This window comes from Molothrus aeneus, chromosome 3 (assembly GCF_037042795.1).
Source record: "Molothrus aeneus isolate 106 chromosome 3, BPBGC_Maene_1.0, whole genome shotgun sequence".
Lineage (NCBI taxonomy): Eukaryota > Metazoa > Chordata > Aves > Passeriformes > Icteridae > Molothrus > Molothrus aeneus.
In genome coordinates, this window is record NC_089648.1 from 113,390,797 (window position 1) to 113,411,820 (window position 21,024).

The 21,024-nt window shown below is 57.4% G+C and overlaps 2 protein-coding genes across 2 annotated transcripts; both read right to left on the bottom strand.

The window, feature by feature from the left end:
* Positions 1–14,305: 14,305 nt before the first annotated feature.
* Positions 14,306–17,701, bottom strand: TRIM54 (tripartite motif containing 54). Its single transcript, XM_066545982.1, has 10 exons — positions 17,534–17,701; positions 16,715–16,887; positions 16,221–16,392; positions 16,052–16,147; positions 15,717–15,950; positions 15,485–15,507; positions 15,282–15,406; positions 14,879–14,980; positions 14,700–14,738; positions 14,306–14,505 (listed from the first exon to the last, which is right to left on the bottom strand). Exons 1-10 carry the CDS (start codon positions 17,699–17,701, stop codon positions 14,495–14,497), a joined length of 1,143 nt encoding a protein of 380 aa, XP_066402079.1. The 3' UTR covers positions 14,306–14,494.
* Positions 17,702–18,408: 707 nt separating this feature from the next.
* DNAJC5G (DnaJ heat shock protein family (Hsp40) member C5 gamma) lies at positions 18,409–20,733 on the bottom strand. Its single transcript, XM_066545983.1, has 4 exons — positions 20,550–20,733; positions 20,030–20,243; positions 19,718–19,871; positions 18,409–19,184 (listed from the first exon to the last, which is right to left on the bottom strand). Exons 1-4 carry the CDS (start codon positions 20,660–20,662, stop codon positions 19,105–19,107), a joined length of 561 nt encoding a protein of 186 aa, XP_066402080.1. The 5' UTR covers positions 20,663–20,733; the 3' UTR covers positions 18,409–19,104.
* Positions 20,734–21,024: the final 291 nt, after the last annotated feature.

Consider the following 21,024-nt stretch of genomic DNA (forward strand, 5'->3'; position numbering starts at 1 on the left):
GGGAGATACACCCAGCAAGGAGGAGCTGAGTCCTAATTAACAACAGAGTTCAGTAACTGGTAACCAGTGAGGGCCGGTTCTTTGCTCAAATGTATAAAAGTGTAAAGCTGTGATGCTCAGGGAGCAGCCCTGGGGAGACCCAGAGCTGCCGGCTCTGCACTCACTGGAATAAACCAGAAACCCTTGCCTTGATTTGTGGTTGTCAGTGCCCACCAGGAAGGCCAGGGCTGTTTTTGCTGGCCCAGAGGGGACAGCCAGAGCGCCCTGCCCCGAGTGAGAGGCCACTCCAGGCAGGGGGGCTTGGCAGGATGAGCTCCAGTGCACACCGACCTCGTGATGGGGCATCTGGGGTGACCAGCCCTGACACCAGGACCAACAGTGACCCAAAGGCACGTCCTCTAGACGTATTTATTTCCTCCATGAAAGGGGTGCTGGAAATCACCAAGAAACAGGAGTTTGGGGCTGGGCTCTGCATAAGCTGAAAAAAAAGTAAAAATCTTTTGTTTCTACAATTTGGTGATGCATGTCTTGGATTTTTGGTGTTTTCACACGTGTTTTCACATGCAGAGCTGGTGATGTGAAAACTGGGGTTTGGATGTGGGGATACATGCATACACCATTGGGATACTGTAAGAAACACTGGAAGTTCCACAAGTGAAATGGGTTCCTCTGCTTCCATGGGAATTCCACTTTGCTCTCCTCTAGGATGCATCCTGAAGAGTCAGGGTGACCCTGTGACTCAAGGTATATTGAAAAGATACTATAATCAATGCTTGCCTCATTCTGAATTAGATTATGGTGAAAAAAGGCTGGAAAACAACAGGTCTTTAAAATATAATACAATTTTACAGTTTATGTTACTTTGTAGGGGGCAAAACAAATGGGATGAAGTCGCTGACGTAGATCTGGTTTTCACTTTAAGAAATAATTATTAAAGTAAGAAAAAATGTGGTTTAGTAGATTCAAAAGTATCAAAATGGAATATATTCTTTAGGACATGAAGAAAAGAAGATGAGGAGAAAGATACTTGTCATACAGAGCAAGAAGATAAAAGGGACCAAAACCTGAAGCCCAGCTTGGCATCTCCTCTGACACAGGGATGAGAGCTGGAGGTGGGCAGTGGGTCTGGCCATGAAACCTGGGTCTGACACATCCCCTGCTTCCAGCAGGCTCAGGGAGAAAGGAAACTCGGAATTGCATTCACCTTTAGGGCAGCAGGTGGAGGTGAGGGACAGGAGGTGGATGCGCAGGTGCCGGTCACACCCCAGACTCATGGATCAGAGGCAGGGTCACAGAAATCCTGATGGAATCAAATCAGTGTGATCACAACCACGATGTCAATCCATGATCCACACCAGGAGGACACCCAGGACCTCCTGGAATATTTGTTTGCTTCTAGTTCCTCCCCTAGTTCACCTGTCCAGGTGCAAGCAATCTTCAAGAAACAGAGTAACTCATAATAATGCCATGTCAACGTCTTTGTTATGAGGTTAAATAAAAAGTTCACCCACTGCACTGTTCTCACATTGAAAGGAAAAAGTTCCTCCATTTAGTATTTAACATTTACTAACTGTAAACTCAGAGTCTCAGGCACAGTTTGCAGAAGCTGCTAAAGCAGTGAGGAACGGAGGGCAGTTTAGAAAAGGTTTGAGAAGAAGGGTCAGGAAAACAGGATTAGATCAAAGGTTCATGGCATCCCAAATCCTCAAAAATTTCATCCTAAGAATGACCCAAAGTGGGATCTCCATCAGAGTGCTGGTGAGATTTGCTAGAATTAAATTAGAAAATTATTTTGTTGGGATTCTAGGAGGAAGTGAAGGAACTGAAACACCTTGCCAAGCTGCATGAAGGGAAGAGGGAGCAAAGGAGGCTGCACTGGCTTTGGATGGAAGGTTGTGTGAAGTGGCTCCCAGAGGGGTGGATGCAGGTCCAGCAAGGGAAGGAAGCAGGATGCTGTTAAACAGGATTTGGTTGGGCAGCTGGCACCAGGTATTAGACAGAAACCCAGAACAGAGGAGAAATGGAGGGGATGGGTATTTCCCAAGTGATGCCTGTGAGGACAGGGAAGAGGTGGAAGAGAAGAGCCAAGAGAAATCACTGAGGCCATTGTCAGGGCAGGCAGTTCCAGGGGTGAGGCTGGGGCTGGGGATTGGCACCCGCCCAAAGGCATCAGGACAGGGAGGGCTCTGGGAAAAGGAGCATCCCCAGCTCACAAACTGACAGAGGGAAAAACCAGAAAAAAGCGGAAATTGGGCTGGACTGAAAGGGAACAGAAGCATCTCCTATTTCCCTGTCCAACCCTTTGATTCCAGTTAAACTGGGGAATGAAACAATGGATTTTCCAGGGGATCATGAAGCAGTTCATTCTGTAGTTACTGTGAAGAACCTTTGAGCAAGCTCAGGGAGGAGATTCCTCAGGAGCAGGTAATCCCTCAGACATTACCCATCCCAGGGAATTCACAGCTGGGAGCACAAAGTGGCCCCATCCCCTTCTCTGCATGCCAGAGTGTCCTTTGGCACTGCTGGGGAGGGATTTCTGTGCCAGCTGTGCCAGCTGTGCAGGTATTTACTGACAGAATGGAGATGGGAAATGTGGGCATACTGGAAAACAATCCACTGCCTCCAGAAAACCAGAGTGGGAGCTCTCCCTTGGGCCCTGGCACTGAGCTGAGGAGAGGAAGAGATAAATATAAATATAAATATAAATATAAATATAAATATAAATATAAATATAAATATAAATATAAATATAAATATAAATATAAATATAAATATAAATATAAATATAAATATAAATATAAATATAAATATAAATATATGCCAACTCAAAACCTGCCTTTGGCACAACCCAAGCTCGTGGAACAGTTTGGGAACAGCAAGGAGCTTTGACCTCAGAGGGAAGCTCAGAAAAATATGTAGCTGAAATTCCAAAGACAGGGAAAGCAGTTCTTCAGCCAAAGAACATCACAACAATGCATTGCAGAGCCCCCCTGAAAAAAGAATCCAAATATTGAAAAGGGAAATAGAAGAGCAGATCCAGCAGTGGAAGAAGCTGCACTGAGGAAACCAAATTGTGAAGGAGCTTTGATTCCACAAACCTGTGTACAATCACCTCCAACAAATTGTACCAAAGGAGAGAAACAATGAGGGGAAAAGCCTGACTGTACTAGAAATAAAGAAGGGTGGTGGAAAACACCTGGAAAGCAGCTCTTGGAGATAATGGAAATCCAGCTTAAAAGGCTGCACCAAGAGACACACACAGGAGCAGATGCATCCCTGCTTTTAGCAAAACATATTTTGGATGCAAGATGTGAAATTTTTCAGGCAGAGTAGTTAAAAATTTATCATTTGCTGTGTTAATCATCCAAAAACAAGAAAGAAAATACAAGGAGGAAGCGCAAAGCAAGGAATAACCCCTGAGAAATTGTTAAATGGATTTTACACAATCACCCAGCTGTAATTATTGCAAACATTTGTTGGTGTTCATCAGGCACTTTTCTGGTTGGTTGATGTTGCCAAACACTTCATATTCCTGAAAAAAGGCTTTGGGAGCCCAGGTCTGTCTGTGAGACAGATCAGCCCCAAGCTGCACCCGGGGAAATATGGGTGGGGCATCAGGAAAAGTTCTTTACAGAAAGGGTGATAAAGTGCCAGCAGCCAGGCCATTCCTCTGGCTGCCCCGGGTCATTCCAGACCCTGGCAGGGGGCTCAGAGTCAGAACCACCAAAGCCACCTGTGCCTTTGATTTTAGCCCATGGAAGCAATCACCAGCTTTGTGCGGCGAGTTACCAGCCACAGGAGTTTGAGTAGAATGATGCTGAATTTGTCACACGGTGAAAATGTAGAATTTTGGGGATTTAGAATGGGGGTTCAGGAGGCAAGATGGAGGAATCTGGGCATGTCCTGTCCTTCTTCTTCTTGACCTCCATCTCCTGCTGTGATGGTGGCACTTCTGGATTGGTTTAGAGTAGAGGCAGACTGTGTCTAATGTAGGTGATAGGTATTGGGAAATTATTGTAAATAAAGTACACACAGTTCTTAGTGTAAAAAGCCACCCCCACCCCAAGGGCAGGAACTGTGCCACAACCTGACCTGCTGGACAGACCTCAGCAGGTCAGAGAAAGAACACAATAAATATGAGAAAATAAACAACCTTGGAAAGCAGAGTAGAGGAACCCTGACTTCTTAATCGAGCGTGGGGCTGGGAAAAAACTCTTTATTACCTTGGGAGCCTTTTCAGCAGCAACAAACCCGAGAATAAAGTTCTGGAATGTTCTGCCCGGGGAGGTGGTGGAGTCCCCATGCCTGGGTGTGTTTAACAAAGCCTGGATGTGGCACTGGGGGCCAGGGCTGAGTTGAGGCGTTGGGGATGGGTTGGACTCGATGGTCTTGGAGGTCTCTTCCAACCCAGTGATTCTGGGAATTCTGTGAAATCTGGGAATTCTGGGAATTGGGTGAATTCTGTGAAATCTGTGAAATCTGTGAAATCTGCTGCAGAGTCCTGAACCTGAAGCAGAAAGGTTAGAGATGTGGACAGCACAGGATGGGCTTGGGATGCAGAATCCACGCCTGAACAGGCGCCCCCAGCCAAGAGGATCTGCAGGAGACTCCTCTGGAAGGAGCTGATGGCAACCCCTGCATGGACGGGAGCAGCTTTGGGCAAGGTGGGGCCTGCAAAGCAGGAATGCAGCGCTGGCTGCCCCAAAGCAGGAATGCAGTGCTGGCTGCCCCAATGCAGGAATGCAACGCTGGCTGCCCCAAAGCAGGAATGCATCACTGGCTGCCCCAATGCAGGAATGCAACGCTGGCTGCCCCAAAGCAGGAGTGCAACGCTGGCTGCCCCAAAGCAGGAATGCATCACTGGCTGCCCCAAAGCAGGAATGCAACGCTGGCTGCGCCAATGCAGGAATGCAGCGCTGGCTGCCCCAAAGCAGGAATGCAGTGCTGGCTGTCCCAAAGCAGGAATGCAGCGCTGGCTGCCCCAAAGCAGCAATGCAGCGCTGGCTGTCCCAAAGCAGGAATGCAGTACTGGCTGCCCCAATGCAGGAATGCAGTGCTGGCTGCCCCAATGCAGGAATGCAACGCTGGCTGCTGCAGGACAGGAATGCAGCGCTGGCTTCCCCAAAGCAGCAATGCAGTGCTGGCTGTCCCAAAGCAGGAATGCAGCGCTGGCTGCCCCAAAGCAGCAATGCAGTGCTGGCTGCCCCAAAGCAGGAATACAGCGCTGGCTGCCCCAAAGCAGCAATGCAGTACTGGCTGCCCCAATGCAGGAATGCAGCACTGGCTGCCCCAAAGCAGGAATGCAGCACTGGCTGCCCCAATGCGGCAATGCAGCGCTGGCTGCCCCAAAGCAGCAATGCAACGCTGGCTGCCCCAATGCAGGAATGCAACGCTGGCTGCCCCAATGCAGGAATGCAGTGCTGGCTGCGCCAATGCAGGAATGCAGCACTGGCTGCCCCAAAGCAGCAATGCAACGCTGGCTGCCCCAAAGCGCCAATGCAGCTCTGGCTGTCCCAAAGCAGCAATGCAATGCTGGCTGCCCCAAAGCAGCAATGCAGCACTGGCTGTCCCAAAGCAGGAATGCAGCGCTGGCTGCGCCAATGCAGGAATGCAGCGCTGGCTGCCGCAATGCACCAATGCAGCGCTGGCTGTCCCAAAGCAGGAATGCAGCGCTGGCTGCCCCAATGCAGCAATGCGGTGCTGGCTGCCCCAAAGCACCAATGTAGCGCTGGTTGCCCCAAAGCAGGAATGCAGCTCTGGCCGCCCCAAAGCAGCAATGCAGCACTGGCTGCCCCAATGCAGGAATGCAGCGCTGGCTGCCCCAATGCAGGAATGCAGTGCTGGCTGTCCCAAAGCAGGAATGCAGCTCTGGCTGCCCCAATGCAGGAATGCAGCTCTGGCCGCCCCAAAGCACCAATGCAGCTCTGGCTGTCCCAAAGCAGCAATGCAACGCTGGCTGCCCCAAAGCACCAATGCAGCGCTGGCTGCCCCAATGCAGCAATGCAGCGCTGGCTGCCCCAATGCAGCAATGCAGCTCTGGCTCAGCGTGGGGCAGGAGAAGGCTGAGCTCTGACCCCAGCGTGGGCTCAGAGAGCAGAGCTGGAGGCGCTGGCAGAGCCCTGGAATGCTGTAAATGGATGTGATAGTAAAAGATTTTAAAATCACATAAAATTCAGGGAGCTAGAAAGAAAGTTATGCTTAGTAGGGAAAATGTTAAAGGTAGGCCCTGGGAAATGTTAGGGCTTGTATCATGTGAAACTGCACCTGTTGCAGTCAGGATATGATAAATGATATAATTGTGAAATGTGATTAGATGTAATTATTGTCTAAAGAATCATGAGGAACTATGTTAGGGGTTTGAGGGGGATCAGAGAAACTCATGCTTGGATGAAATCAATGTGTACAATGGAACAGTGTCAGTTTAATAATTAATATGTAAGTTTTACAATGATAGAATATAAAACATGTTCAGCCCAAACCCATGTTGGAGTCAGATTTGGTTCTGTGCACTCCTGACACCCAGAGCTCTTCAATAAAAGCACCTGCATTAAATCATTCCTGATTATGTGTTCCTGAACACTGACAGAGGGAATGGATGGGCTGGCTCCAGGTGTGCCGTGGGAATGCTGTGAATGGATGGGCTGGCTCCAGGTGTGCCGTGGGAATGCTGTGAATGGATGGGCTGGCTCCAGGTGTGCTCTGGGAATGCTGTGAATGGATGGGCTGGCCCCAGGTGTGCTCTGGGAATGCTGTGAATGGATGCGCTGGCTCCAGGTGTGCTCTGGGAATGCTGTGAATGGATGGGCTGGCCCCAGGTGTGCTCTGGGAATCCCTGAATGGATGGGCTGGCTCCAGGTGTGCTCTGGGAATGCTGTGAATGGATGCGCTGGCTCCAGGTGTGCTCTGGGAATGCTGTGAATGGATGGGCTGGCTCCAGGTGTGCTCTGGGAATCCCTGAATGGATGGGCTGGCCCCAGGTGTGCTCTGGGAATGCTGTGAATGGATGGGCTGGCTCCAGGTGTGCTCTGGGAATGCTGTGAATGGATGGGCTGGCTCCAGGTGTGCTCTGGGAATCCCTGAATGGATGGGCTGGCTCCAGGTGTGCTCTGGGAATCCCTGAATGGATGGGCTGGCCCCAGGTGTGCTCTGGGAATGCTGTGAATGGATGGGCTGGCTCCAGGTGTGCTCTGGGAATGCTGTGAATGGATGGGCTGGCTCCAGGTGTGCTCTGGGAATCCCTGAATGGATGGGCTGGCTCCAGGTGTGCTCTGGGAATCCCTGAATGGATGGGCTGGCCCCAGGTGTGCTCTGGGAATGCTGTGAATGGATGGGCTGGCTCCAGGTGTGCTCTGGGAATCCCTGAATGGATGGGCTGGCTCCAGGTGTGCTCTGGGAATCCCTGAATGGATGGGCTGGCTCCAGGTGTGCTCTGGGAATGCTGTGAATGGATGGGCTGGCCCCAGGTGTGCTCTGGGAATGCTGTGAATGGATGGGCTGGCTCCAGGTGTGCTCTGGGAATGCTGTGAATGGATGGGCTGGCCCCAGGTGTGCTCTGGGAATGCTGTGAATGGATGGGCTCGCTCCAGGTGTGCTCTGGGAATCCCTGAATGGATGGGCTCGCTCCAGGTGTGCTCTGGGAATCCCTGAATGGATGGGCTGGCTCCAGGTGTGCTCTGGGAATCCCTGAATGGATGGGCTGGCTCCAGGTGTGCTCTGGGAATGCTGTGAATGGATGGGCTGGCTCCAGGTGTGCTCTGGGAATGCTGTGAATGGATGGGCTGGCTCCAGGTGTGCCGTGGGAATGCTGTGAATGGATGGGCTGGCTCCAGGTGTGCTCTGGGAATCCCTGAATGGATGGGCTGGCCCCAGGTGTGCTCTGGGAGGTCTCTGTGCCTGTGGAGCCCTTTGCAAGGAGAGAGGGGGCTGTGAGCCCCCCAGGGATCCCCCAGGGAACATGGACAGGTGTCCTGGATTCCAAGGAATGTGTGTGTTCTGTTCCCATCTGTCAGAGCTGGGCCAGCCATCCTCGGTTCATTTGGCAGTTTTTGTTTATCTCTTCCACAAACCAATCCTCCCTCCAGGAGATCTCTGCTGTTCATGGGCCATTAATTATCAATTATCTGCTGTCCATGGCCACTGAGTGTCCCTGCAGGGCTGATCCAATCCCATCATCCCATGGGGAGATGCTGAGCCCAGGGGAGGAGCCAAGCATTCCTACCTGGATCCAATCTGAGGCTGGCACAGCCCAGCAGCCTTTGCCCAGTGCATTGCCAGAGGAGCAGCTTCTGCTGCCCTGCATGGCCAGAGGGAGCCCAGGCCCATCTGCAGCAGCCCTGGAGCTGCAGAGGAAAACTCCCCCCTTGTGCAGGATCCCTGCTCCAGCAGAGCCACAGCTGGCACTGCAGGAGGGCTGAGCCCCCATGGGATGGGGCTGTGACACCCCCTGACACACAGGGGACAGGGCATGGGCTGACCCCCCTGGCAGTGCTGTATTATATTATATTATATTATATTATATTATATTATATTATATTATATTATATTATATTATATTATATTATATTATATTATATTATATTATATTATATTATATTATATTATATTATATTATATTATATTATATTATATTATATCATAATCATATCATATTATATATTAATGTCATATGTCATATATATTATATCTTATATCTCTCTTTTTATTATATATATATTGCATTTTTATTTTATTTTTATTTTTTCCCTAATAAAGAACTATTTTTATTTATTTCCTAATAAAAAACTGTTATTCCTGCTCCCATATCTTTGCCTGAGAGCCCCTTCATTTCAAAATTATAACAATTCAGCGGGAGGGGGTTTGCATTTTCCATTTCAGGACAGGCTCCCGCCTCCCTCAGCAGAGACCTGGCTTTGCAAAGCCAGACAAGAAGTGAAACAGAGATGGTTAGAGGGCGTGCAGCCACCTCAGAAAGTGTCAATAATGCAACGCAAAGCTCATCCACTCAGAGAAACCCAGTGAATATTGGAAAAGGCCTGGCTGACAATGAGAGAAAGTGGCAAATTTCGGTCCTGGAAACAGCCCTGAAGGATGGTGGGTTGCATCCTGCAAACAGGTGAAAATTCCCCAGCACCTGATGAGGAAAATGGGAGAGGAGCAACACAGGGGAGGTCACTGGGAAATGGGGTCTCTGGCACAAGCATTGAGGTTTTCAGAGTAAAAATAATTTTTCACTTTTTGAGTGTAAAAATAACAGGTATCATAAAAAGCATCATTAAAAAGTGCCTTTAAACCTGTTTAAAGAACAATGCACATCAAATCAGGGGGCACACCCAGGACTGTGAGGAAAGGCAGCTGCCTGTGACCGAGTCCTCTGCTTCCTTATTAACTGATATCAATGATTAATAGGCACTGGCCAACATCTCAGTTTTGAGAGCAAGGATTGTGTGTCAGAACAAAGAATGATGAGAGAGGTGCCTTATGACCTGACCACGTATTTTAAATACTCTCAAGGAGAAAAGATTCATCAGAGGATCTGGAGCCACACCAAAATAATTCCTCAGAAATTATTAGCATATATGCTTGTATTCAGGAAATGTGATGAATATTATTAGTTTCAGGAATATAACCTGGTCTGTGAGGTTGCTGGGCATGTGTGCTTTGGGGAGAATTCCCCCTACATCCAGCACTCCTAATAAAGCTGTGTTAACTTTCCAGCCTGGCAAATTGGTTGCAGAGTTTATTTCCCAATTTTCTGTGACACCAGGGCTCTCCCCTGTTGCACAAACCAGAACAGAGAAGTGACCAGGGTTTCTTAAAAGAAATAATTCCCAGACTGGGTGTCCAAGAAGGAATTTCTGCAGATGATGAACCCTACTTTACAGCAGAAATGGTGCAGGAAATATCAAATTTTCACAGTCTAATTGGGAAGTGCATCCTCACAGATCCCACAGTCCAGTGGAAGGCAGGAAAGATGAATTAAACAACAATGGGGCAAATATCCAAATTACAACAAAGAGGCAAATACCCAAATTACAACAAAAGGGCAAATACCCAAACTACAACAAAAGGGCAAATATCCAAACTACAACAAAAGGGCAAATACCCAAACTACAACAAAAGGGCAAATATCCAAACTACAACAAAAGGCTGCAGTGGGGCATTGTTTTTGGTTGCTACAGGAGTGTGTCAGTCCCAGGTCAGAGCAGGAATGATCACTTTGGAAGCACCCTGGAAGGCAAAGCCCCGTGCCCACACGGAGATCAGGTGTGTGTGAGGCCACAAGGAAATATTCCAGTTCTGTCTCCCTGCCTTTATCCCCATCCAGGGTTGGAATCAGCCCCACCCTCCCCTCAGGTACCCCTGGACAGTCCCTGAAATGTCGGGAAGTGTTTGAACACGGCTTCTGAGGGTGCTGATTAGAGGAAGGTGCTAATTATTGGGGGTCCCAGCCCAGGAGCAGCATGGATTCTGAGGGAGAAGGGGGAGGCAGGGGGAGAGAGGGAGAGCCTTGGGGAAAACGGCCAAGAGAGCAAAGGGTCGAGAGAGAGATTCGCATCTCCCTCGCACAGCCCACAGAGAGCTCAGGGTGGGCGCAGAATAAGATTTGGGCCAATGGGATTACAGATCCATGATACTCCAGGGGAGGATCAGAGGCTTGGAATAAACCCTGCATTTTGGAGGGGTGAGACAGAGCAAACCATTGAACTAAAATGGAACACCATAGTTCACCCTTTTTTCGTTAGAAAGAAAAGATGGAGAGAAATATGACAATTAACAATTTAAAAGTGAAGCAGTAATTACACAGTTTTGCGGCACAAAAGTAAATACAATTGCAGTGAGGATCATGTTTTACACAGTCCGTTTGACCTGATGTTTGCCTTTGCTGGTAGGTATTGTTCAGTTCTGAAAGGTGCTAAATATTTTACAGCTGACAGGGAGTAACCTTTTTTATTTTTCTGGAATAGTTAGGGGATTGGCAAAAGGCAAGGTACAGTTACTTTAACACAACACAAAGATAAAAGGAGCATTTAATTGTAATAAACAGGTTATATGGGTCCATATTGCAGACTTTAAACGAATTTAAAGCATGGGCTAGTGCTTAAAGGGCTTCAGCCTTTGGCACTAAGCTCATATGAGAGTTTTGGGATTGGCCTTTGCAGTGTGACTGGCCCAATGGTGTCTGATTTTTTCCAGCTGGTTTTTTGGAGCACTGCAGCCCCCAGTTTTAGGCTGAGGCGCTGACTTCTCACCTCCTCTCATTCCTGCTGCCCTGACCTGAGGGGCTCCAGGGCTTTGCTCTCTTGTACCATCATTCCTCTCTGGCTGCAATTCCCTCCACACCAGAGCTCTTCTTTCCTCCTTAAATTCACTATCCCTGATAAGGTACAATTGTGGGAGCGACGGGGGGTAGGATGGTGGGGACGGGTGGAGATGAGAGATCTCTGCAGCCAGACCGTGGAATTTGGGGTTCATTGCAAAGGGCCTGGGGGCAGGGCCCTGCTGGAGCTGCAGCCACAGCTCAGAGCAGGCCTGAGAGAAGAGAGGGGAGAGAGGATGAGAGGGTGAGAGAGTAAAAGTGTAAGAGAGCGAGGTTCCTGTTCCAATACAATAAATCTTCTTCTGTGTTGAATATTCTGATTCTCACTAACCAATCTAGTACAAGATACAAATCCTACAGCATTTCCATACAGCCTATAAGAATCACTACATTACCACACTGTGTTACATTTTAAACCCTAAAAACTCCTCTTTGGACCCCTTCTGCCAAGCTGTAGGGTCTGCTCTGACCCTTGGGCCTGTCTGCAAGCAGAGGGTGTTGTTCCATCAAAAGGGGATCACCTTCAGCTGGCCACACCATTGTTTTCCAGTTGTTCAGTAACTGAGGGATCTCAAAGCTTGCTTTCATTTCCGTCTCGCTGATAGTTTCCATATTCTCAAAATCTTTTGCCAGGCAATCATATTTACAAGGCTTTCCTGTTTCATCTCCCCAACATGCAACAACACCTGAGGTGCTGCTGCTGCCACCGAGGGGCTCTGCCTGGGCCAGCAGCTCCAGTCCCTCCTGGCGCCAGCTGCCTTTGGCTCTCCTGGACATGGGGGAAGCTCCTGTCAGCTCCTCACAGAGGCTGCCCCTGCCATCTCCCCACCACCAAAACCTTGCCACCCAAACACGATACAAACCCAACAAAATGGACAAAATTCCATGAACGGGGCATGTAGCTGGGTAAGTGACCACAGCAGGGGGACAACCCATCTGTGTTTGTGGGGGAAAGTGAAAATATATTCCTTAGGAATGTTATCATTATGCTCCTCGTGGAGAAAAGGGCCTTTGGAAGCATGGTTATGGAGAAGGATAAAGAGAAATAATGATGCTTCTTGTCCCTTGAACAGCAGCTGGAGCAGGCTGCGCGCTGGAATGTGCTGGAATGTGTTAGAATCCATGCTCAGTGCACAGAGGTTGCATTCCTGGGATCTCAGGTGGGGGTGCCCTTTAACTGGACAAGCAGAGGAGTCAGCAAATCCCAGGGGGTTTGAGGGGGCAGTGACAGGGGCTGAGCATCTAGACACAAAGCACAAGGGAGAAAATTGCCCAAAACAGAAGAGAACTGGGCTGGGGCTCTCCTGAGGCCTCTCAGGCTCTGGGGAGGCACCCGTGGCACTCAGCTGAGGGGCTCTGAGTGCTGGGGAGTCCCTCCCAGTCACCTCTGCAGGGTGACAGCCACAAGGGAACACCCCTGAGCACGGGGGAAGGCAAATGCTGCATCCAGGAAGGGCTGGGGCAGGCACGGGGCAGCCACAGCTCCTCGAGCTCCCCAGGGACCGCCCGAGCCCACCCGGGCACGGTTCTGGTGTGTGCAGGAGCAGCTGGGCTGGGGCTGGGCTTGGGGTCACGGCTCGGGGACACGGGAAGCTGAGCAGAGCTGTCCCCTGTGCCACCTCGGGGACACAGAGAGAGAGCTGTCCCCTCTGCAGATCGGGGACACGGGAAGCTGAGCAGAGCTGTCCCCTGTGCCACCCGTCCTCCAGGACCCCTCCCCTGGCGGTCTGGGTGTCCGCAGGGCTCAGACCTCGCTGTCCCCAGGCTGGGCACGGTGTGGCTGCGGGGACCCTGGCCGGAGACCCCTGGCCATGTGCATCACCATCCCGGGACCCCTGGCCATGTGCATCACCGGCCCGGGACCCCTGGCCATGTGCATCACCATCCCGGGACCCCTGGCCATGTGCATCACCATCCCGGGACCCCTGGCCATGTGCATCACCGGCCCGGGACCCCTGGCCATGTGCATCACCATCCCGGGACCCCTGGCCATGTGCATCACCGGCCCGGGACCCCTGGCCATGTGCATCACCATCCCGGGACCCCTGGCCATGTGCATCACCGGCCCGGGACCCCTGGCCATGTGCATCACCATCCCGGGACCCCTGGCCATGTGCATCACCTTCCCGGGACCCCTGGCCATGTGCATCATTGGCCGCGCTGCCGCCTCGGCGGCCGGGCCGGCGGTGACGCAGCCGCGGGTCCCGGGGGAGCGGCCCGGGGCAGCGCTGCGGTGGCTCCGTGTGTACCCAGCCCATCCCTGCCGTGTGTACCCAGCCGGCGCATCCCGCCCGTGTCTGCTCCTGCCCGTGTCCGCTCCCAGCCCATCCCGGCCGTGTCCGCTCCCAGCCCATCCCGCCCGTGTCCGCTCCCAGCCCATCCCGCCCGTGTCTGCTCCTGCCCGTGTCCGCTCCCAGCCCATCCCGGCCGTGTCCGGCCCCAGCCCATCCCGGCCGTGTCCGCTCCCAGCCCATCCCGGCCGTGTCCGGTCCCAGCCCATCCCGGCCGTGTCCGCTCCCGGCCCATCCCGCCCGTGTCCGCTCCCGGCCATGTCCGCTCCCATCCCATCCCGGCCGTGTCCGCTCCCGGCCCATCCCGCCCGTGTCCGCTCCCGGCCATGTCCGCTCCCATCCCATCCCGGCCGTGTCCGCTCCCATCCCATCCCGGCCGTGTCCGCTCCCGGCCATGTCCGCTCCCATCCCATCCCGGCCGTGTCCGCTCCCGGCCCATCCCGCCCGTGTCCGCTCCCGGCCCATCCCGGGGGACGGGGCTGCTGCGGGCACCGGGCACCGGAGGGGGCACCGGAGGGTCCCCGCCCCCCGGCAGGGGCTGTGGCAGGGCAGAGCCCCACTCACAGGGCCCGGGGCTCAAAGCCCGCCTTGCACTGGGGCTCGGGGGGCACTGCTGGGGTGATGGGGCAGGGGCTGCGCTGGGCCAGAGCCTGAGGGGCGGCCCTGGCCTCCAGCCCACCCTGCAGCACACGGCAGAACGTGTCCTCACACACTTTTAATGTTGGAGAGGGGCAGCGCCCATCAGGGGAATTCCAGCAGCAGGGATGGAGCTCGCCTGAGAGTGCGGGATGGCCACAGCCAGGCGGGGTGACAGCGACAGGGATAGCCGGGTGTGACAGGGACAGGCAGAGCTGAGGGCATGCCAGCCTTACCCCACGGCTTCACTTCAGTGCTGACCTGTGCAGAAAAGCAGCTGAGCCCTGTGACCCCGGGACCCCCTTCCCACCCCCTGCAGCAGGGAGACAGGGACGGCCTGGGGGAGCCTGAGGTGTCACCTGCCCCTGCACAGCCCCATCCCCACTCCCAGGAGGTCTCCTCTGCCCCACAGCCCCCCGTGGCCGTGCCCATCTCACTCCCCACGAGGGTCTCACCATGGGGAGAGCTCGCTGGCTTCTGCCTCGGCCCCACATCTGCAGAGGGAGAGAGGGACAAGATCGAGGCAGGGATGCCCCGGCACCCTGAAGGACCCTGCTGCCACACGGGAACCATGGCACAGCCAAAGGCTGGCCCTGGACACGGCCCTGGGCAGTCAGGGCAGGCACTCACTCACCTTCAGCAGCCTCGGGCACCTCCAGGCTGTCCAGCCGGTCCTCATCTGCTGCAGCCTCACTGCCATCCCCGGGTCCATCCCCCTCATCCTCACCCAGGGGCTCTGTGGGCAGGGACAGCTCAGGTGGGACCTTCCCTCCCTCCCTCCCTCATCATGGGACACCCCAGGACACTCCAGGGTGTCCCCAGGAGGAATGTGACCAGCCCAGTGTGTGAACCAGGAGAGCCTGGGGCAGGACTGACCCTCCAGGGCCCCTGGGTGGGGCTGCAGGTGGGGGTCCCCAGTCCTGTGTGGGATCCCCGCACAGGGCATTGTGGTGAGGGGGCTCTGCCCGGGGCTCTGGGCACCCCAGGCAGTCCCAGTGCCCCTGGGGACAGCACAGCCATTTCCCCAGGGCAGGCACCTGTCTGGAACTCGATGGTTCTCAGCATCTCAGCCACGTAGTCCACGTTGATGGAGAAGTGGTCCATGTTCTCGTAGCCGGGCTCAGGGCGGCTGCTCATTGATGCCTTGGACATGTCTGTGATCCTGCAGGGCAGAGGCCCCCCGGGAGCTGCAGGGCCTTTTCCAGCCAAGGGCCTTCACCCCCCCGTTGTCCCCACTCACTTTTTCAGGAGTTCCTTTGAGTGCTGTGAAGGAAAACGAGGGGGGATCAGTGTCTCCTGGACATCGCCCCCAGCACGGGTCCACCCCTGCACATCCCAGGGGCATCCACAGATCCTTTTGGGTGAGCACAGCCCCCTGTTCAGCCCTGCGAGCAGCCCCACGCCCCTCAGGGAACCAGGCACCACCACCCTGCCCCAGGGCAGGCCCAGCCCCCCTGCTCCCCTGGCAGGACCTGCAGGTACACGGCCATCTGGGGCTCCTCCATGGCCTGGATGGCTGACTCCACCAGCTTGGAGGAGGCCTCCAGGTGGTCTCCGTACTGGCGGATGAGCCCGCGGACCCGCTGCAGCTTGGCCTCCTGCTCGGCGGCGATGCTCTGCAGCAGCTCCTTCTTGCGCTCCTCCAGGATGCCGTAGAGCGCGTCGAAGCGCAGCCCCAGGTGCTGCTTCTGCCGCCTGCTGTTCTCCTGCGGGACGGGCCAGGGCTGCTCCGTGTGCCCCAGCACGGCCCCGGGGCTGGGCGGACCCAGTGCCAGCACATCCCTCCGCTGGAGCCCTCGGTGCCCACCTCGATGGTGTGGCAGATCTCCTCCATCTGCGTGATGATGGCCTGGATCCGGTCGTTCCCCGCCACCAGCATGGCGATGCCATCGCTGAGCTCGCTCTGGGAGTGAGGCTGGGCGTGAGGGTGGCTCTGGGGGTACCCCCGGCCCCCCGAGACCCCCGGGGCCCCCCACCTTCTGTCGCTGGTAGACGGCCGGCAGCGGGGCCACCTCGCAGTCCTTGTGCGCCCCGAACACCTTGCACAGGGAGCAGGTGGGCGCCTCGCAGCGCAGGCAGTAGATGTTGATCCGCTCGTCCTCGTGCTCCTCGCACATGAGGTGCTGCTCAGCCTTGGCATGAAGGGGTCTGCACGGCATTGGGGGTGTCAGGGAGACACCCCGGTCCCCAGAGACACCCCAGCTTCAGAGACAGCACCAGCCCCGGGTCCTGCCCAGCCCTAGGGACACCTCTGGGTCCCAGGGACTTTTCAGCCCCAGGGACACTGCTGGCACCAGAAACACGCCTGTCCCTGGAAACAGCCACGGCCCCAGGGATATTCCCTGGCCCTGCATGGTCCCCATGACTCCCCAGGTCCTGTTGGGATCCCCCCCCAGCCCTCTCGTGGGCTCGCTGCCCCCCGCAGGTCTCGCCCTCCCCGCCCCGTCCCGGGGTCCCCGCGCCTCCGGACCGGGCCGACTCCTGCTTGTAGATGTCGATGATATTCTCCACGAGCAGGTTCCGCTGCAGTCCGTACACCCCGTGCCGGTCCAGCACCACCTCGTGCCGGCAGGACGGGCACCGGAACCGCCCGCCCGAAGGCACCGCGCTGGAGCCCCGCGACTGCCACAGCGGGTTGGAGGCCTGGGGGGGACGCGGGGGATCACGGCGCCGGCACCTCGCACCCCCGGCACCCCCGTACCCCCCGTCCCCCGGCATCCACCGCACCCCCCACACCACCGGCAACCCCACACCCCCCGCACCCCCCGTACCCTCGGCACCCCCGGAACCCCCGGCACCGCCGTACCCCCGGCACACACCGCACCCCCCGTACCCCCCACCCCCGGCACCCCGGTACCCCCCACCCCCGGCACCCACCGCACCCCCGGCACGCCGCACCTCCGGCACCTCCCACCCCCCCGGATCTGCGCCCCACAGCCCCCGGCACGGACCCGGGCGCGGCCACAGGCACGGAGACAGAGACGGGCAAGAGCACGGCCCCGGGTGTGGACACAAACCAGGGCTCATCCATGGCCCCTGCTTCCCGTTCACTGTCCCTGCCAGCCGGGGCAGCCCACAGGAGCTCCCAGCGGCTGCTCCCGGAGCCGGACTCCCGGCGCCAGGGCCAGACCAGGCCCCCGTGAAGAGGATCCCGATGCTCCTGGTGCCGCCCGCCCCTCCGCCTCGCCGGCCGGGCATCCTGGGATATCCTGGGATAACGGGGCCAGCCCCGCCGGGCTGGGGTCCCCGGGACCGAGGTGCCTCCCCCCGCCCCACCGGCGGCTCCCACCTGGAAAACGTCGTTGGCGCACTTGCGGCAGAGGTTGTGCTGGCAGGGCAGGATGACCACGGGCTTGGAGAACATCTCCAGGCAGATGGGGCAGATGAGCTGCTTCTCCAGGCTCTCCATGCTCCGCGCCTCCGCCAGAAGCGGCTTCAGCCCTACCGCGAAGTTCATGGCCGCGGTCCCGGCCCGGCCCGGCCCGTCCCGGTCCTGTCCCGCGGCTCCGCTCCGGCCGCCCGGTGCCCGCTTTGTTTCGCCCCGGCCCCGGCCCCCGGCGCTAATTTTAGCCGCCTCCGCCCCGCCGGGGCCGCAGCTGTCGGCGGCGTCGGGTGACACTGAGTCACCGCTCCTGCCCTCCCTCGGGACCGGCTGGTCCCGGCACCGGCTGCGTTCCGGGACCCGCTGATCCCTGCCCGGGAGGAGCGGCCGAGGCCCGGGGGACCAGGCTGGCTGGTGCAGGGGCTGCAGGGCTGGCATCACGCTGAGGAGAACGTGCCCAGCTCTGCAGGCAGCAGGGCTGCGGGAGGCTGGGGTCCCGCAGATCCCACGGTGCCAGCCCCCCCGAAGGGCAGGCGGAGGGGCTGGTGCCAGGACACCCCACCCTCACTCGCCCTGGCACCCTGGCTATATTTAGGGGGTGAGGCAGAGCCCATGCAGCCGCGGGCAGAGGCAGTGACCGACCAGAGATGGGAAGAACGAGCAAGCGGCTCCCCGTGCCCCTCGGTGCCATCCCTGCCGTGCCGGAGCTCCGCGGGGAGCGGGGCGGGAGCAGGGGCGGTGCCGGCAGCGGGGAGCACGGCTCCGGGACTGCAGCAGCAGCAGTGGGGAGAGCAGAGCCCGCGGGAGCCAGCAGCAGGGCACAGAGAGTGGCACCAGGTCAGTGACAGGAGACAGGTGACATTCATTCCACTCCACATGGCCACTCCACACAGGACGTGACCTGCCCACCACACCCCAGGGAGTCCAGCACCCCACAGGATCCATGAGCACAGCCCCAGCATGGAAACCACCAGGCAGAGGCACATCCTGCTGCCCTGGACAGAGCCCAGGCACACACACACGCTCCCCTCCCGTCGGCCTTTAATGGTGCCCACAAAAACCCAGACAAACCCAGAGGGCAGAGGGAAGGGGTACACACAGGAGCACCCCAAGCCCACAGCAGCGTTTGGCACCCAGCACCCATCGGGAGGGCTGCAGGAGGGGCGGGCTTAGCCCAGCCCCGAGGTTACAGTGCTAATGGTCTCAGACAGAGAGCTACAGGGCTCGGCCCGGAGCATCTCTGCTCGTGCCTGGTGCTCGGTGCCCGACCTGGGCACAGGCAAGGCACTTGTGGGGCCACGGCAGCACGGGCTCCAGGCCACTGCCACCACCAGTGCTGGACACAGGGGCTTTGCCCTGGAGCTCGAGCAGGGGCCCAGGAGCCTGTGCATTGATGCTGGCCAAATTAACCTGAGATTCTATCCCTCCCGAGGCTGATGAGGCAGCCCGGGGGGCGGGACCATGGTCCCAGAAAGTGACAGTCCCAAGGGAGGAGGATCCCTGCCCAGTGCTGGGGAGCCGGTGGGGTGGGGCCGGCCTCAGGCATCGCTCCTGGCGCTGGCTGGCAGCGGCTCCGTGCTGGCAGGCGGGGGCTGTGCTACCACAGGGTCCTGAGGATCTGCAAAGGAAAGCTGCACATCAGCGCCTCAGCCCCAGCCTGTGGTGCCAGTGAGCAGGAATGTCACAGCACTGCCTCAAGGGCTCCCACAGCCCAAAGCCCCCACACCCCTGGCCACTGCAGAGGCCTGTTGGGGTGCCCCGACCCCAAGGGAACCTGCAGGAGCCACCCAGCCCCACTGACACCAGTATGGCCAGTGCCAGAACACAGCTGGCCTGGAGCACAGCTGCTCTTCCCATGCTCTGTGCTCCAAAGGGTCTCTAAGCTTCAGGCCTGTTCAGGGGGCCTTTGTTCAGAGGGAAGGAGAAGGTGTGTACCCATGGCCCATGCAGTGTCTCCCTCTGTCACTGTCACCAGCCCTGGCCCACACAAGAAACACCAAGGGCTGGCTGGAAGTAAGAGCTGTGGCTAAAACCAACCCGAGGCCTGAGCTAGAGCTCTGTCCCCCACATGAGATGGGACATGGGGAGACCCCAGAGCCCCCACAAAGCAAACACAGGTGCTCCCGGCTGCAGGGCTCCCGCCTGACTCACCTCTGTCCTCTGCCCGCATCTGTGCCTCCAGGTCCTTGGGGTCCACGTACTTGTAGGACTCATCCTCCTTGGGCTGGCAGCACGTCCCACAGCAGAAGAAGCAGCAGCAGCAGCAGCAGCAGCAGGTGAGGGCCCCGCAGCACAGCACCAGTGCCTGCACCAGGGACAGACGTGCTGTGAGCTCACCCGAGTCCCTGACCCATCACACCAGTCCTGACAGCCCACTCCAACACCAGCCTGCCAGCAGGGCAAACCCCTGAGCTCACCCGACCCGCCAGCCCCAGCAGCCAACCCCAGGCATGCCAGACTCACCTGGAACCACCACTTGGACATGAGGAAGTAGTGCCGGACAGCATCGTCGCCGAACTGCTCGGCCACGTAGAGGCCGAGGGAGCCGTACTGGTCGTACAGGCGGCGCTTGTCCACATCGCTGAGCGTGGCATGGGCGCTGTTGATCTCCTTGAAGCGCTCGGCTGCCGCTGGGTCATCGGGGTTCTTGTCGGGATGGTACTTGAGAGCCAGCTTCCTGTGGGTGCAGCGGGGGGACCCCCGGGATGGGGTCACAGCCCCGCTGCCCGGGACAACCCACACCCCGCGGGATCTCCCGCATGGGCTCACAGCCCCGCCATGGAACCAGGACCCCCGGTTTGGGGTCACAGCCCCGCTGCCTGGGACAGCCCACACCCCCGCAATGGAGCCGGGACTCCCGGCATAGGCTCACAACCTCGCTTCCCGGAACCGACCCTGGCCGCCGGGACGAGACCCCGGCCGCGCTGGCGGGACGGCCCCTCATGCCTGGGCTCCCGGGACGGCCCCGCGGACCCCCCCGTACCGGTAGGCCTTCTTGATCTCCTCGGGGGAGCTGCCCTTCTGCAGCCCCAGCACGCGGTACAGGCTCTCCCCGACCCGGGACAGCTTCCGCTGCGGCCGCGGGGGCTCCGCCATGGCCGCGCCGACGGTCGCGGGGTCGGACGGGACGCGGCAGCGACCGCCACGGGCCTGCCCCACCGCCACGGGCCTGCCCGCCGCCGCTTCCGCCGCCGCTCTGCGCAGGCGCCGCCCGTGACCCGGTACGGGGCACGGCCCGCCCGGCGACAACCGGTACAGGGTACAGCCCGGCCCGGCGACACCCGGTACACGGTACGGCCCGGCGACGCCCGGTACGGGGCGCGGTCCGGCCCGGTACAGGGCACAGCTCGGCCCGGCGACACCCGGTACAGGGTACGGCTCGCCCGGTACGGGACACAGCCCGCCCGGCCCCAGGGACAGCCCGCACCGCCCGCCCCAGTCCGGCGGCAGCAGGAGGC